This window comes from Notolepis coatsorum, assembly GCF_963971535.1.
Source record: "Notolepis coatsorum genome assembly, chromosome: 5".
NCBI lineage: Eukaryota > Metazoa > Chordata > Actinopteri > Aulopiformes > Paralepididae > Notolepis > Notolepis coatsorum.
In genome coordinates, this window is record NC_140169.1 from 58,005,383 (window position 1) to 58,022,690 (window position 17,308).

Consider the following 17,308-nt stretch of genomic DNA (forward strand, 5'->3'; position numbering starts at 1 on the left):
TTTGCATACAGTTCATATCTCCCCTTCTCCTTTTGGGACCCCAGCATCCCCACGAGGGATTGTACCTTGATAGAGAGGTCATCCAGTGCTCTATTGTCTTTGGCTGGGGGGAGACGGTCGATATCCCGTATTTCTTGGATCACGTAATCCCATATGCGTCCATAACGCTGGTCGAGGGCCACCAGAGCCGCGGAGTATGGGGTGCTTGAGTTGGAATATGCCAGCGCTATGTTATGCGCTCTGGGCACCTTGAGATGCTTGAGGAGGATGGCATATTTGTACGACTCGTCGGGGACATCGGACATCATAGTCTCCAAACACATGCGTAATTCCGTGTACTGTGCTCTGTCCTCGCGCGTAAAGTCTGGGAACGTCGGTGTGCCTAGGTACGATGCCATGGATGGCTGGTACATTGGTGAGCGTAGGGGAAGAGGCCTCCTGGGCGAGTCTCCCCGTACGTGTGGTCGTGGGTTAGTACTTGGTGGGTACCAGAGGCCGGGTCCCCAGGTGCTGTTCCTCGGTGCTGACTGTACGTCAAATTCACCCGTGAGTTGGGTCGGGGGTTTGTAGTGCAGTGACTCTGGGCTGAAGTCGGGGCTGTACTGGGCCTCCTGGTCCAGAGTATGTTCGTGCTGGTGGGCTTGATATTCCTCCTCTTCCTCTTCTAGGTCCTGGAGTCTTCTAGTTAGTCTCTCGGCGACGTAGGCCGGTTCTTCCCGTTGGCTGGGTCTCGTATGGACCGGTCGGGGAGGGGGCTCGGAGACGTAGACAGGTTCCTCCTGTTGGCCGGGTCCCGGGTAGCTTTGTCGGGTAGGGGAAGGTGCCCTAGACCCTTGTCGTGATGATCTCCGGGAGCTCCGTGCGGAGAGAGGGGGTGTCGCCCTGGCGATCAATTGTTCTATCATCTGCGCCTGCAGCCGGTCGCGCTCTGCTTCGCGCTTCGCATTGGCGGCGTCGCGCTCTGCTTCGCGCTGTGCATTGGTGGCGTTGCGCTGTGCATTGGCGCGGTCTCGTTCGATGTTCTCTTCCGTCTGAAGGCGCCTCTCCTCCAGTCTTATGCGGTCGTCCTCACTCCTTTGTTGCGCCTGGAGGCGCTCTCGTTCAGTTGCAGAGTGTTCGCGCTCACTAAGGGCTTGCGCTTGGAGTTGCGCGTGAAGGCACTCTCGTTCCGCTGCAGAGTGTTCGCGCTCGCTTAATTGTTGCGCCTGGAGGCGCTCTCGTTGTTCGCGCTCGCTCATCTGTTGAGCCTGGAGGCGCTCTCGTTCCACGGCAGAGTGTTCGCACTCACTTAATTGTTGCGCCCGGAGGCGCTCTCGTTCCGCTGCAGAGTGTTCGCGCTCACTAAGGGCTTGCGCTTGGAGTTGCGCGTGGAGGCGCTCTCTTTCCGTGGCAGAGTGTTCGCGCTCACTAAGCGTCTTTGCTTGAAGCCGGTCGTGCTCACCCTGGAGTCGGTCTCTTTCGGTTGAGGCTGTCAGCATGGCGATCAAGGCTTGCGCCAGTCTCTGGTCCGCCTCGCTGGGGGATGACACTGACGGAGGGGATCGGGTGCTGACAGGGCTTGTTGGAGATCTGTTCTCCTGGCGCGCTCCGAGGTCTATCTCCTGGGCGCGGTACTCTTCTCTTGGTTGTGTGTCGGGTTCTATCCCTGGAGCGCTTTCTTTATCCTGGAGCGCTCCGGGGTCTATCCCGGTGACGCTGTCTGGAGGTATAGTCACGTCATGTCCCACTTGGTCCCCCCCGTGAGCTAAGTCAGTTTCGTTTGAACCCACTGGGGTCTCTACTGGCAGGGTCGCCAAGTCGATAGGATTGGACATGCTTAAACTATCCGATTTATCCGTATTTAACGTCTGTTTAGATAAGCTAGGGGGTAGAACGAAAGCGAAGTCCTCCAGATATGGAGGTAGCTGACGTTTGCGCTGCGGGCGTTCTAGCTTAGGGGAGCCGCTTGGAGAGTGTTCACCGCTGGCCATGTCAATATTAATATTATATTAAATATTACACTGATACCCTCCGGCTCGAAGGACCAATTGTAACTGAGGGGTTACAAAACCCTGACTGTATTAAAGATTGTGATAGATTAAACCACTGCTAGTTATGTACTTTAATTACTGGCCAGACAGTACATCAAATATAGATGGTGAACACCCACAAGAACACGGCATTGACAAAGAAATAGTATTTGAGGGTAATTTATTATTATTATTAGGCAACATTAGGTTACAGAATGAGAATTAGGGTCGCGCTTGTATGGCGAAGAATATACGTAAAGTCAGTCAATAGCATGAGTCACTAAGAATAGCAGGAATCCTACGATGGGTCTAAGTTGACACCACCTGTCGTATAGTAGAAACTATATAAGGCAACACTGGTACCGCCTGGAGACAATGGGTTCCCTCCGGGGGTGTAAGGCCTGGAGGGTAGAGGAATGTTCGGGTACTCCGTCTGATTCAATGAGGAATAAAGAGACTCCAGGTACAGGAGTCGGTCCTTGTAAACTCCCTTGATCAGCAGCAAAGCAATAATTGTAATCCAAATGCTCGATAGCATTGATGACAGCTAGCCAGCCTCCGTCCACGAGGCCAGCCCGAGTTGTAATCCTCACGAGGTTGAATCCCAAACGATAGTGGAAATCAGCGATGCTCTTCTCCGGGTACCACGTTCCAAATCAATATAATCCAACCAGTAATGGTTCTGCAATCGCCGACGCCGATTCTCCTGTGTACATGTCCAACGGTTCTCCGCCTAGGACTCCTCGGGTGTGGGCGACGTATTTAGGCCACACACCCTGGCTAAGTACACTAGCTAAAGACACGACGAACCGCTGGGTAATGCTACACACGAACGAACTGTGGCCGCACGATATACAATAAATGAACGACTATTTACTTCACATTAGATTAGGTCGAACTTGACGTTACTGCATTAAACACTTTAATATTCTATTCGCACGTGGTTCTCAATGCTCTGTTAGACACAAGGTTGCTCACTTCACTGCACGTTGACTCGTGGTGAAGGTGGGGTAAGGTACTGAACGAGGCACGGTGTGCGCACCTTGCGCTGTATTTATACTTAAGTGAATATCTAGTCCCAAACCGCAGTCTTTGTCTGGTATCAATACGCTGACTCCGGGCATGTCCTGACATGCCTGAACTTGTCTTTGAACCTGCCGTTGGGGGCCTGTGCGCTGGCGCCTGGGGGCGCTGTCCAATAAGGAGAGCGAATATTACTCTGGTTTGAACGCAGGTAAAGGGATATTCCGTGTATATATATAAATAATATACAAAGTATATCAAACAATAAAGGTAGATTCTCAGTTTAATCTGGCCCTTCACAACAATTAGAGAACGAAACAGAATCTACAACAACAAAATCAACTAAGCAATAACAAATAAAACAAGTAAACCAACAGACGAGATGACAAAATACAAAGGACAAACAAAACATAACAACAAAACATAAGTCAAGCAAGGATAGGATGGATCATTAATTCATGAATGTCATAAAAGTCATGATAGTATGCAGTATATTTAGAGTGAATATAGTGATTAGAGTGAATTTAGTGATTATAAAGGTGATTATAAAGGTTAACTGTTAAATTGAAAAAATACAAAAATACAAAGTTATTCATTAGTTAATCGTTAGTCATTCATTATAAATTATAAACATGTACATGTACTCTCATAATAAGAAGACAGCGCATTTTTTAATAAATTAAAAGATGAAATGGAACGAGTATTTGCAGGTGGTACATAGAAGCACGTTCTGTACGACAAGTCATCAGGAAGGGCACACCTATCAGCTGAGTAACAATGTTCATCAAAGTGTTGAGTGCTACAGTGTAGGTTAGTATATTAGGACAAGTGCATGACAGTAAGGTTAGTCAGTGCAGTGTTTGTTTCTCCTGCTTCTGGTGCCTTTTCCCTCCTTTTTACTTCCTGGTTCTGGTGCCTTTTCCCTCCTTTTTACTTCCTGGTTCTGGTGCCTTTTCCCTCCTTTTTACTTCCTGGTTCTGGTGCCTTTTCCCTCCTTTTTACTTCCTGGTTCTGGTGCCTTTTCCCTCCTTTTTACTTCCTGGTTCTGGTGACGATGCTGCTTCTGGTTGTTCACGAATCACGCCTCACAACTCTTATCTGTTCTGGTTCTTCTGACAGCAGTGGTTGTTCTACACCTTTTCTTTGCTAACTTCACTTCTTACCTTTTCTTTTGTTGTTCCCTTCCACCCTTTTCCTCTTCTTTTTCTGGGCTTCTGCATGAAATCACCCTTCTCCGTCATCTTCTCATCTTCCTCCCTGTCGCTGTCCTCTCTCTTTCTCCTCCTCTCCTCCTCCCTCCATACCCCCCCCCCCCCCCTCACGGCAGTAGTGTGCTCAGGCTTCGCTGCGTCTTATCTCTCTTCAGTGAAGGCGGTTCCCAAGCTGCTGAAGTCTCTGTTTCCTGGCGGGAAGGAGGAGAGGAGAGACCAGACAGCTGTCCACCCGCAGGAGGAGAGGAGAGACCAGACAGCTGTCCACCCGCAGGAGGAGAGGAGAGACCAGACAGCTGTCCACCCGCAGGAGGAGAGGAGAGACCAGACAGCTGTCCACCCGCAGGTACACACTTGTCTCCACACCTATTCAGTGTTTTCACATCAAAGTTTCGATCCTCTGGCTTTTGGTGGTGCCTTCTGTTTTGATTAGGGATGCCCCCCGAAACCCGGTTCTAAATTAGAAAAAAACAGAGTATTGATAAGATCCGACGTTATCGGTTCTGCTATCGGTAGTCTAGGAGCGGATTAGCTATGGAGCTAACGGAATAAACAAATATAGAGGACTCACGTGTATATTTGTGGAATCCGAATAACGCAACACAGCCGAGTGTACCATCCATCTGCGACGCAACGGTGGCAGCAACACTGGAAACTCCACGGACTTAATTAAACACTTCATGGAAACGGAGTAACATTAACGTTATGTCGAGTTCATACGTGTAACAAATCTGTTAGGTATCCGACGCCCTCGCTGTATGTTGCCAAACCGGCATTTGATCCCCGACACTGCTATCCATGTTGTGTTTCTTTTTCTAATGTAGCCAAGAGTATAACAATAACCATTTAAAAAGAGCAGTTAAAGTGTATATTTTCAGCACTACGATTGTTTACCAATGATTTAAAAATCTCTGTGCATTGCACCGGAAACGCGAGGACAGAAAGCCGTCATGAAATCGTTGTAGTCGTATTGTAGTCTTTTTTTTTAGTCTTATTAACTAAAAGATTTTTTAACAAAATAAAAAGCAGCAGCACTATTGCATAACTGAGTCATGTTTGCTATCTATTTCTTTCTTTAGGGGAGTAGGACATTTGTTTCACAGTTTTAGCATGATGTTTTATAGATGGCCAGGTTGTTTTTAAGAGGGGGGGGGTTTGATTGAAGTTTATTTCAAATATGCAACACAACAAACAAACATTGAGTACAGATATAGCCTTAAGCCGTTCAAATAATAAATGTATAAAAAAAAAAGAAAAAATTTAAATCTAAAAGAACCGATGAGAGTATCGATAAAGTACCGAACCGTTAAGGAGTATCGTTAAGAGTAGTAGTATCGATAAAATTCTAACGATATCCCATCCCTACTTTTGATCCTCATTTTGATCTTGAATCCTGAAAGATTGTATTGTCCAGGTCGTGTGACCCTAACTAGGCTAATGAATGTAAAGCACTGCTGTACCGTACTGTACTGTACAAGTGCAGCGTCGTCACGGTCAGTTTTGTTTTGTTTTGTTTTTGTGGTCTGGCAGCGGCACATCGTACAGTAAACACACAAACCTTTTTGAAAAATAATTTACTAATTTGACTGCTACAGTATCTGTGGCTGACTATTCCATGGTCACGTTTGACATGGACTACTATACACAGGAACATCGCCCTGCAAGGCATTCCCACTGCAGTAGTGCTCTGTCCCTAAATTTGATTCTCTTTTCAGCAGATTAATGATCTGGCGCCAAGTAACGCGATACAAATATATAAATATTAGCACAATAGTTTTCCAGTTCTAGTACACAGCGTTGAGGAACAATAGTTGCTGGACGTTGGCCACAATGGGTCCCCGCTGGTCAGATCTCTGCCCATATGAAGAGGCCGAAGAGAAGAAGCCAACTACTAACGACTCCGCAAAATCACACCGTCCGTTAAAATTCCAGAGATGCCTCTTCAAAGATTTAGTTTCCGTCGATGGCTTTGGTTCACTTTGAACACTGAAGACAAACGGAAACGACAACAAAAGACAAGAGAGACGTGAATTGTTACTGTAGGTTATTTGTCATGACGTTCTCGATACAATATGTATATAGAGTCGATGCTTTGCATTGCAGCTGCTCTGCGCTGAGAGGGAGTAGCTCTGTTTCAAGTTCAAGTTTGCTTTTATTTGTCACGTATAAAGTACATTACAGTGAAATGCTTGGTTCTGTATGAGCTACCTCCTGAGAATGTGCTTCATACAGTCAAAAAAGTAAGTAAAAGAGGAATAAGTCCCAACACTATACAATATACAAACTAAAGTACAATGAAGTAAAAATGCAGACAATGAGGTACAAAAACGTTTGAAAAAAGGCAAGATGCGCGGCTGGGTGGCGCAGCGGACATTGCGCTCGTCACCAACGCAAGAGAGACCGGGTTCGAATCCGGCTGTCTGCGTTGCCTCCGGCTTGGGCCGGCCGTCATACTGACTCAATTGGCAGAGTTAGCGGGTGGGGAGTCGAAGGGTGGTAGTCTGGTCGTTGTGAACAGCGACTCCTACAGGTCGTTGGGGGACGCCTGCACAGCAAAGTCAGGAAAATGGCGGGGGGCAGTGTGAGCCTCCTACACACGTTACACCTCGCCAAATGAGAGTCAGGTGAAAAGATGTGACAGGCTGCCTCCACACATGTATCGGAGGGGACATGTGATGCAAGGCTTCTATCCTCCCTACAACCGGCCAGTGGGGGGCATATGCGAGCAACGATCAGGACAGGGGAGGGAGAATTGGCACGAGAGGTAAATTGGGATGGGGAGAAAAATCACAGAAAAAGGGGGAGAAAAAGTAGAGAAAAAAAAAGGCAAGATGCAAAATGCAAATGAGGTATGAATGTACTGCAAATGTCTTTAATAAATAGATAAATGATGATGTGTTAAAGTTAGGGATGCTCGATATTGGCTTTTTTACCGATACCGATATACCGATATTGTCCAACTCTTAATTTCCGATACCGATATCAACGATATCAACCGATAGCGATATATGCGGGGTTTCCCACCCAAAAATGTAATCATTTCAGGTAATTAACATTACATATCTCTTGTTGTAGAATTAACACAACATTATGCATACTTTTGACAATAAATAAAATCAGAATTTGTTCTTACTTGCTTGCCTGGGTAAATAAAGGTTATAGAAAAGTAAAAAAATAAAATAAAAACTTGAAAACCGATACCGATATCACATTTTAATGCCGATATCGGCCGATAATATCGGTAGGCCGATAATATCGGACATAACTCGGACATCCCTAGTTAAAGTGTTTAAAGTGTCTAAAAGCGAGTGACCTGCTGCCCGTCGACTCTCTGGGTTCTCGTGCCGCAGCAGCGCAGTGCGGCTCCACACACCGTCTCACCGCTAGACTCTACAGAGCAAAGTGTCACATCGTATCATCGGAATCCAATCCAGGAAGTGTCATATACTGCATGGAACGTGACGAGAAGGAAGGATGCACGGGAGACTGAATCGACCGCGCCGATCAATTTATTATCGCAGTGTTGCAGCTTCAGCACTTAAAAAAAAGAACTGTGACCCTTGTGATCTCACTTTGAACGAACACTCACCTTAACACTCAACCTCTCTCATCCTCTCTCTCCCTCTCATCCTCTCTCGTCCTCTCTCATCCCCTCTCGTCCTCTCTCATCCTCTCTCTCCCTCTCATCCTCTCTCATCCTCTCATCCTCTCTCCCTCTCATCCTCTCTCTCCTTCTCTCATCCTCTCTCTCCCTCTCATCCTCTCTCATCCTCTCCCTCTCATCCTCTCTCTCCCTCATTCTCTCTCCCCCTCTCATCCTCTCTCTCTCTCTCATCCTCTCTCATCCTCTCTCGTCCTCTCTCTCCCTCTCATCCTCTCATCCTCTCTCTCCCTCTCATCCTCTCTCTCCCTCTCATCCTCTCATCCTCTCTCTCCCCCTCTCATCCTCTCTCTCCCTCTCCTCTCTCCATCTCATCCTCTCTCCCTCTCATCCTCTCTCTCCCTATCGTTCTCTCTCATCCTCTCTCTCCCTCTCATCCTCTCTCTCCCTCTCATCCTCTCTCTCCCTCTCGTCCCCTCTCATCCTCTCTCATCCTCTCTCCCTCTCATCCTCTCTCTCCCTCTCATCCTCTCTCTCCCTCTCATCCTCTCTCTCCCTCTCGTCCCCTCTCATCCTCTCTCATCCTCTCTCCCTCTCATCCTCTCTCTCCCTCTCGTCCCCTCTCATCCTCTCTCATCCTCTCTCCCTCTCGTCCTCTCTCATCCTCTCTCGTCCTCTCTCATCCCTTCTCGTCCTCTCTCATCCCCTCTCGTCCTCTCTCATCCTCTCTCTCCCTCTCATCCTCTCTCATCCTCTCTCATCCTCTCATCCTCTCTCGTCCTCTCTCATCCTCTCTCGTCCTCTCTCATCCTCTCTCGTCCTCTCTCATCCTCTCTCTCCCTCTCATCCTCTCTCATCCTCTCTCATCCTCTCATCCTCTCTCGTCCTCTCTCATCCTCTCTCATCCTCTCTCTCCCTCTCGTCCTCTCTCGTCCTCTCTCAGAGCTTGCCTCGCATCGTGGTGCAGTCCGCCAGCATCGAGGAGAGCATGAATATCCATCAGCAGCCAGTGAGTCACTAGTGCTTTTCACACTCTCATTCATGGTCCGGGATTCTCCTCATCCCTGGGTTAAGAACTGTCTCATCCATAGTCCGGGGTTCTCCTCATCCCTGGGTTAAGAACTGTCTCATCCATAGTCCGGGGTTCTCCTCATCCCTGGGTTAAGAACTGTCCATGTTCACACTGTTAAGAGCCGGCCTGGGGCTAAGTTCTAGGAAAAGGTCTGGGCTGACGTTGCTCCATTAATTAGCAGCTCTTTTAAAAACGTGCCCAATGTGAAACCTTATTTTCGCGGAAGGCCAGGAGCCCACTTTAGCCCCGGGATGAGAACGCGTTCATCACCCAGACAAAGTGTCGTGTGAAAACAACTAGTCCATGTAAGACCATTGTATCCAGTACTTAGGAAAGGCCTCTCTCCCTTTAAACTATATGTGCTGGTGGAATTGTCTTGGAGGCAACGTTGCCAGGGAGACACCACTATGTAGTATGTGAAGGTAGTCCAACATGTATTCTGTACTGTATATCCCGTACTTCCCACTTGAGGGAGCCTAGTAGAGTATAAGGGCTATTTGGCTTAGAAATGGATAAACGGTGAGCTAAGCCGTTTATTTTTATATTTGGGGGGCTAATCCTAATATGATATACCATAATTTTCTGACTATAATATATAATATTTTTTGACCCTGCGGCTTATATAACGGTGCGGCTTATATGTGACTCGACGTGACCAAACCCGAAAATGTAAAAATCGAAATATTGCTTTTTTGACTGCATTGAAATGTTATTTATCTGTTCCCTTATTTGCTAAACTTAATACAACTTGTAAATGAGTTAATTCTTGTTATTTGTCCGACAGTATTGTGTCCCAATGCTGGTGGGAAGACTGTAATTAAACATTAAAACACTTGCGGCTTATAGTCCAGTGCGGCTTATATATGTACACATCATTCAATTTAGCTGCTGCAGCTTATATTCAGGTGCGGCTTATAGTGCGAAAAAGTACGGTATCCTATATTATTACATGGCGTTTTTAACATTCGCCAAAATGCTTGATTGTGATTGGTTAATAGCACTCGGTTGCCCCTGACAGCGGTGAATTATTTCTCGATAACTGACCGCTGCCATGGGCAATGCGCAATAATGACCGCTGATACGGGTAACCGAGCGCTATTGACCAATCACAATCAAGCATTTTGGTCGCAGTCACGAAAGCTAAGCGTTACCATTATGCACAGCTGCACTCATCAGTGCAATCAGACCACACACCTGCTGGCTGCCGGCGATGACAGAGGAGCCACAGAACAACTGCGTTTGCATTTGATCTCGTCTTGTCGACGGTGTAAAATGAATTACGTATATTGTTAGTAAGTTAGCCCTGTAATAAGCGGGATAATGTATAGCTATACTCGATCATTGTCGCAAAATAACTGACCTTCACTGCGTTTAGAACACCGTGTCGGTCAATTATTTTGCGACAATGACCTCGTAGCTATACATTATCCCTTACATACCCTATAAATCCTTTTATTTTTCTTCAGTAATATATCGGTGTGATTCCATTAGTCGTCTGTCCAAGAGAATCAGCACTTTGCACTCGGCTGCGTTCCAGAGAGAGTTGGCATTTCCCCCGTCACTAACATGTGTGTTGCCATGGTTTCCCCAGATTCCCATTAAGGAAGTAATCCCTCTGGAGATCCAATCGGAGACCCCCAGAGCCATGCCCCTCCCCCCGCCAACTATCCCGGAGATGGAAGAATCCGCCCCCAGCCCTTTCAGCGAGGCGTCGAGCGGCTACATGTCTACCACTGTCTCCACGGCGACGCTGTCGGACGTCTACACGCTCAGCTGGGACCTCCCGGCGTTCGACGAGGCGACGCCCAATGAGGAGCAGCACGAGACCGGCGAGGAGACACGGGAAGTCCCGCCTCTCTCGATGGAATCGGACGTGTTTCTCGATTCTAGCCCGGGTGACCGCGCTGAAGCTCGGCGGTCTCCTCCTCTCCCATCTGGACCTCGAGCAGAGGAGCCACACTGCCCTTCACCAGACCCTCCCGTTGGGTCAAATCAGTCTCTATCGGACCAACGGGAGCCAGTTCGGTCCGCGACGCTCCAGTTAGAAGAGCTAGTGGAACAAGCGGACCAGGTAGAGGTGTCTGAACCACCGCGGCCGAACGAACAGGAGCTAGAGTCGAGGTGGAACCAATGTGCGTCGGAACAGTCGGACAAGCTGGCAGAAATGCCTGAAGGGGCATTATTAGCCCCAGAGAGTGAATCGGAACAACCGGACCGGTCTGAACCAGAGCCCTCTCTGACGGAAGAAGAACCGGCGTGGGCAGACGCAGAAGAGAGCGGACCTGAACCGACGCCCCCACCCCGGACACAAACGGAACAACCATCGACGGAGGAAGCGGGTTCAGTCGATTTTTTGGAAACCGCAGTAGAGCTTCCTCCGGCAGAGCGGTCGGAAGGAGACCGGCTGACGTCTGGAGAACATCAGGAACTATCCTCAGACACGTTGCACGTATCGGATCCTGCCGCGGCTCGACCCACGACCCCGACCCTGAGCCCGGCTTCATCCCCGGCCCCATCCTCCTCGCAAGATCTAGTCCCACCTCCTATCTCGTCGTCCATAGACTCGGCTCCAGCTACAGAACCAGGCCAGGTGCCGCTTCCTTCCTCCCAAGATATACCCGCTGTCCTGGTCTTAACCCCAACCCCACATGATGACACTCCAGCAGCGCCACTGCCAAACACCAGCCCAGCGCCAGCCCCGGATCACACACCATCTTTGGCCCCGGATCACACCCCAGAACCAGCCCTGGATCACATCCCAGAACCAGCCCTGGATCACATCCCAGAACCAGCCCTGGATCACATCCCAGAACCAGCCCTGGACCACACACCATCTCCAGCCCCGGATCACATCCCAGAACCAGCCCTGGATCACACCCCATCTCCAGCCCCGGATTCCACCCCAGAGCCGGCTTCAGGTGGCACTCCAGCCACAACTCCATCTCTGACCCAACTCAAACCTCGACCCGCTGCTATTTCAGCAGCCAACCCCTTCAAGATCCAGAGAGTGAAGACATCAGACCTCAAGTCCTTCCAACAAATCATGGGTGAGGAGGAGGAGGAGGAGGAGCAGAGGAGCCTGGGACAGATGGACCGGGCCAGAAGCCTGGGAGCGGGTCTCAACGTCCCGCTGGAGAGGCTGGAAATCATCTCCGACAACGAGGAGGGCGACGGAGCCGTCGTCACCGTAGCTCCCGATTGGCTGAAGGAGGGGGAGTTTGTGACCGTGGGGGCCAACAAGAGTGGCACCGTGCGCTACCTGGGGCCCACGGACTTCGCCGAGGGCGTCTGGGTGGGAGTTGAACTGGAGGTGCCGGCGGGTTAGTAGATTTAAAACTTTAAAAACATTTACAGGTTTGCATTTGGAGCAGTGCTGTCGTCACGTTACACACAATGTTTTGTATTTTTCCTCTACCACACATTCATCCGTGAAACACATGCGCTATATTTGACCTGAGGGGTCAGAGGGCACGGGGTCGGCCATTTGTGGTTCTCCTGGAGCAGGTAGTAGGGGTTCGGTGTCTTGCTCAGGGACGTCTTGACAAGGCTGTCGCAGGGAATTGTCCCTTTTGACTCTCTAACCCAGGGGTTCCCAAAGTCGGTGTCGCGACCCACAGGAGGGTCACGAGCCGCAGTGGGGGGGGGGGGGGGGGGGGGTCGCCAGATGATTTCCAACATTTTTTTTAAAAAAAGATCCAAAGAAAAATAAAGATTTTATAATTTTTTTTTGCAGTCAGGCTATATTTTGCACTATATTTCCTGGCCTGAATGATTTCCCCAGTCCGGCCCTGGTTAAAAGCCTCCAATGCTTATTAGTGTGTGTGTGTGCGTTTGAACGTGTGCATGTTTCAACCATACATTTCCATTTATAAAAAAAATCAAAATAAAAAAATATTTATAAAATTTTATTTTTTTTACCTCCTATAATAGTGGGGGTCGCGGCTCTCTGACCCCGTTATTTTTTGGGTCGCGGCCTGAAAAGTTTGGGAACCCCTGCTCTAACCTACCTGCAGACATGAGTCACTGAGTAGCTTGATGACATTGAACCATGGTACCCTTTATCTTTGCATGGACATAACTCACTATCATCTGCATATACTGTACATACATGTGTGCCCCTCATCATGAGACGGATGGAGGGTCATTAACCCTTTCACTGCCGCACTACCAAACGGTTAACCCTTTCACGCGACAATACACAGAAGGTTGTAACCCTTTCACTGCCACACAACAGTGGGTTAACCCTTTCACTACCACGGTTAACCGTCTGTAGTGTGATAGTAAAGGGTTAACCTTCTGTAGCGTGGTAGTGAAAGGGTTAACCCTGTGTACAGGCAGCAGTCCCAGATGGTACAATGAGTGTCAGTTTTGGGAAAATCGAATATAGATTCCCGAGCTATAATCCGATACAAAATGTTAATCTCTCTACATTTTGATCAGATTTTGTCTGACGTGCAATATTTTTTTTTGTATAGCGCTTTTTCCGAATGCTCAGACACTTTACAGAGCAAAATAAACAATACAGTTTTAGTAGGGGAAAAAATGAAAATAAAGAAATGACATAAAAGGTGAGAGAGGAAGGAGTTCAAGGCTTGAAGGCGAGGGGTAAAAAGGTGGGTTTTTAGGGCTTTTTTTTTTTAAATGATGATAGGGTGTCTCCAGGTCCGGAGTTTAGTCCTGATGATGCGTTGGAGGAGGTTAGCATCCTCGGACCTGAGGCAGCGGGTAGGCGTGTGGTGGGGAAGGAGGTCAGAGAGGTAGGGGGGGGGGGGGGGGGGGGGGGCAGGTTGTTGAGGGCTTTGAAGGTGACGAGTAGAACTTTGAACTGAAAATGTCTTTCTTTTTCTTCTTCAGGAAAGAACGACGGGTCGGTCGGCGGCAAGCACTACTTCCACTGTAACCCTGGTTACGGGGTCCTGGTGAGACCCGACAGGGTGAGCCGGGGCGGGGCCAAGCGGCGCCGCCAGCAGCAGCAACAACAGCAGAAGCGCCGCAGCAGCGCCAACCTGTCGGGGTCCAGCCCCAATCTGGCAGCCCTCACCACCTTGGCCAAGGGGGGCGAGGGAGGCGGGCTGCTAACGGGTGAGAGCCGCAAGAGGGAGAACCGCAAGTCTTGGAACAAGTGAGATCCGGTTGGCTTTGTACGGCCGCACCGAGAACAGGCTACATCACTCTACTCACCCACTCGGCTGTCACTCACACTGCTCGGAACAATGGGGTGTGATTTATAAGAGGAGAACTTGAGACGGCTCACTGGCTTATTATTTGGACAGATTTAGTCTCCGGCGAGGATAACGTGGTTGTGACGAGACTCTCTCTCGGGTCTACGGAGACGGGAGCGTACCGTCTGATTTGGAGAGGAGGGGGATTGTAGCTTGGACACCACTTCGTTAAAGGATCATTAAGGTTATTTCCTGCTGTAGCTCTTCTGGTTGCAAATTAAAATCCGATCCAACAATGTAGCCTCGCGACGAAGGGCTTTACCAAAACATGGATGGAAGTGGATTCCCCAACCACTCCTCTCTGCGGAAGACGGGTTGTTCACCCGACATGTGACATTCTGGCACAGTAGAATTACTACAGATGGAAGTTGTCACTGGATCTGTTTAGGGTTTCATTCCTAAACAAAAAAGGAAATAGTTTTGACCCCAAAATAAGAATGATCCTATTCTCAAAAATGCTGATTTTCATTTGTTTTTTTTTGGCAAGCTGCTCAACGTGGCAATTTTAAGTTATGTTCCATAATCATTTTGACTTTCATAGCGGCGATGATTTTGTATAATTAGCAGACAAATCTTTCCACTGGTGGATATTTCACTTCAGAAAGAAAGTCTTCAAGGCTTGTGTCCATAGCGGAAGTTTTTTTCAAGGCGGACCGCTTTGAAAGAAAGAAGAAAAAAAAAGCTCAGAGCGTTTTCCTGGGTCTCGCGACTGCCGCGGCTCCGCCCCTTCCTCGATGTTGATTACCTTGATGAGCGCGCTCCTTTCCAAAAGTTGAACTAGTTTCAACTTTATGCGCTGGGAGCGCTCCGCCCAAAAACGCTGCCGCCGAGAGCTCGTAAACGCGAGGCGCGGCGCTGGGAAGAGGAGCGCGCCTGTCGCGCCTGTAGCATAGAAATGAATGACAGGAAGGAGCTGACAACTCAGAAAACGTCCGCTATGGACACAAGCCCTAGACGAGTGAAGAATTGTGTGTTTTCACCTCTAGCTTGTGACAGACTGGAGGTGCAGCACTAAGCGCCCTCTTTTCTTTTTTTTTTTAAACTTTGACCAGTCAGCTGGTTCTTTTTAGCGTTTATCGCTTTTTCTGGTCAAGCATGACCGACAGAAACAGGTTGAATAGGATATAGATCGGGGGAAAGACACTCTGAGAAAATACGGCGAGTCCGGGAGTCGAACCTCGTGTACCCCAGATCCGTGACGGTTGTCCCCGTCGCCGAAATAGCGCTGAGATACGCGGTGAGCTACTGGAGCTCCCAAGCGCCCTCTTTTCAAGCCACAGGAGGCGGAAGCTGCATTTCTCAATAGGACCTCTGTTAATTATGGGCAGGAACAATGATGTATTGTTCTGTTGCTCACTACACACACGACAAAGGGTTAACCCTTTCACTACCACACTACAGACGGTTAACCGTTTCACTGCCACACGACAAAGCCCTTTCACAACCACACTACAGAAGGTTAACCCTTTCACTGCCACACGACAAAGGGTTAACCCTTTCACAACCACACTACAGAAGGTTAATCGTCTGTAGTGTGGTAGTGAAAGGTTAACCTTCTGTAGTGTGGTAGTGAAAGGTTAACCTTCTGTAGTGTGGTAGTGAAAGTGTGGTAGTAAAAGGTTAACCTTCTGTAGTGTGGTAGTGAAAGGTTAACCTTCTGTAGTGTGGTAATGAAAGGGTTAAACATTAAGCCGTCTGTCATCACTGTCACTGTAATCAGATCTTTGGAAAAAACGTAATTTGTTTGGTATCTGTATGGTTTCAGATATTTGAAGGACCTGAGGTTTGCTTCATTTATCTAGTGGGCCACTGAAATGGACTCCACGTGGTGGACACATCGCTTGCATGTTTTTGCAAGTATCGGAATCGGAAATGTCATTGCTACTGTTTTTGTATGGATCTCAACATTGTTGTGCCTTGGAATCATATTATGATGGTTATTCATAACAACTAGGGATGTCCGATATTATCGGCCTACCGATATTGGCATTAAAATGTGATATCGGAAAATATCTGTATCTGTTTTCAATTTTTTATTTTATTTTTTACATTTCTATAACCTTTATTTACGCAGGCAAGCAAGAACAAATTCTGATTTAATTTATTGTCAAAAGTATGCATAATGTTATGTTAATTCCACAACAAGACATATGTAATGTTAATTACCTGAAATTATTCAGTTTTTTGGGGGGAAAACCCTGCATATATCGGCATCGGTTGATATCGGTATCGGAAATTAAGAGTTGGACAATATCGGTATATCGGTATCGGTAAAAAAGCCAATATCGAGCATCCCTAATAACAACAGTCTGCAAGTAATTTGGTGGTCACTGTTAATTATCCAAAGCACCCAACGTGAACATATATTGAGCTATATAGAAACAAATGTGCCTTAATAATATCACAGCAATGTTCCCAATGGACTATTGCAACAGAAAAAGAAAGTATGTTCCTTTGGGGTGAATTCTTATCACATGGTAATATTACTACTGTTTGAATGTAATAATATTACTGTTAGAACGTAGTAATATTACTACTGTTAGAACTTATCCAACTTGCACTCTATCCATCTCTGACAAATACTACTGGCAATTTTGCAATGTTTTGATCAAATTTGTCTTGTCCTAAAGAAAGCTATTTACCAAGTGTTTTGATTAGATTGTAAGGGGATTGTTAATCAGTGTGAATGGATGAATTGCACAATTGTACTGTGATATTCTACAATGGTGAGTGAAAAGAAATGTGCGCATGGGCTGTTCCGTCTGACCGGGATGCTTCTGCGGGGTTATGGATATATTACGAGCACATAATTTATGTTTAGCAAATGGAATTTCTATACTGGTGCATTCAAGTGGATTGGTTAGACTGCCTGGATGTTTATTTATTTCTAGATAGACAGGATATTTTTTAATGTAATAATGAAAAACAAATTCACCTGTTTTTATATTGTTGTCCAATAAACTGTATTCTATCAACTTTAACTTGCCAGTATTTTCAAATTCAGTTTTATTTGCCACATGGAAGCAATATAATCAGTTTTTCATACTAAATCATAAATAACGTTCTACCATGGGCAAAAGGAGCAGGAAGAAGAATAATTCTTATAGTTACCTGCCCCCTATTTCAGCACCGATAGAATGCATCTTAATTATTCATGACTCATGTTTTTC

The 17,308-nt window shown here is 47.4% G+C and overlaps 1 protein-coding gene across 1 annotated transcript in view; it reads left to right on the top strand.

Annotated features, from left to right (window-relative positions):
• LOC311228210 (kinesin-like protein KIF13B) overlaps positions 1-17,111 on the top strand; it is a gene marked incomplete at its 5' end in the record, with an annotated part of 131,748 nt that extends 114,637 nt beyond the window's left edge. Inside the window, 4 exon segments of the mRNA XM_084314121.1 lie at positions 4,399-4,589; positions 8,788-8,853; positions 10,508-12,236; positions 13,771-17,111. Coding sequence (XP_084170247.1) covers positions 4,399-4,589; positions 8,788-8,853; positions 10,508-12,236; positions 13,771-14,042 — 2,258 coding nt within the window. The 3' untranslated portion in view covers positions 14,043-17,111.
• Between the last annotated feature and the right edge of the window lie 197 nt (positions 17,112-17,308).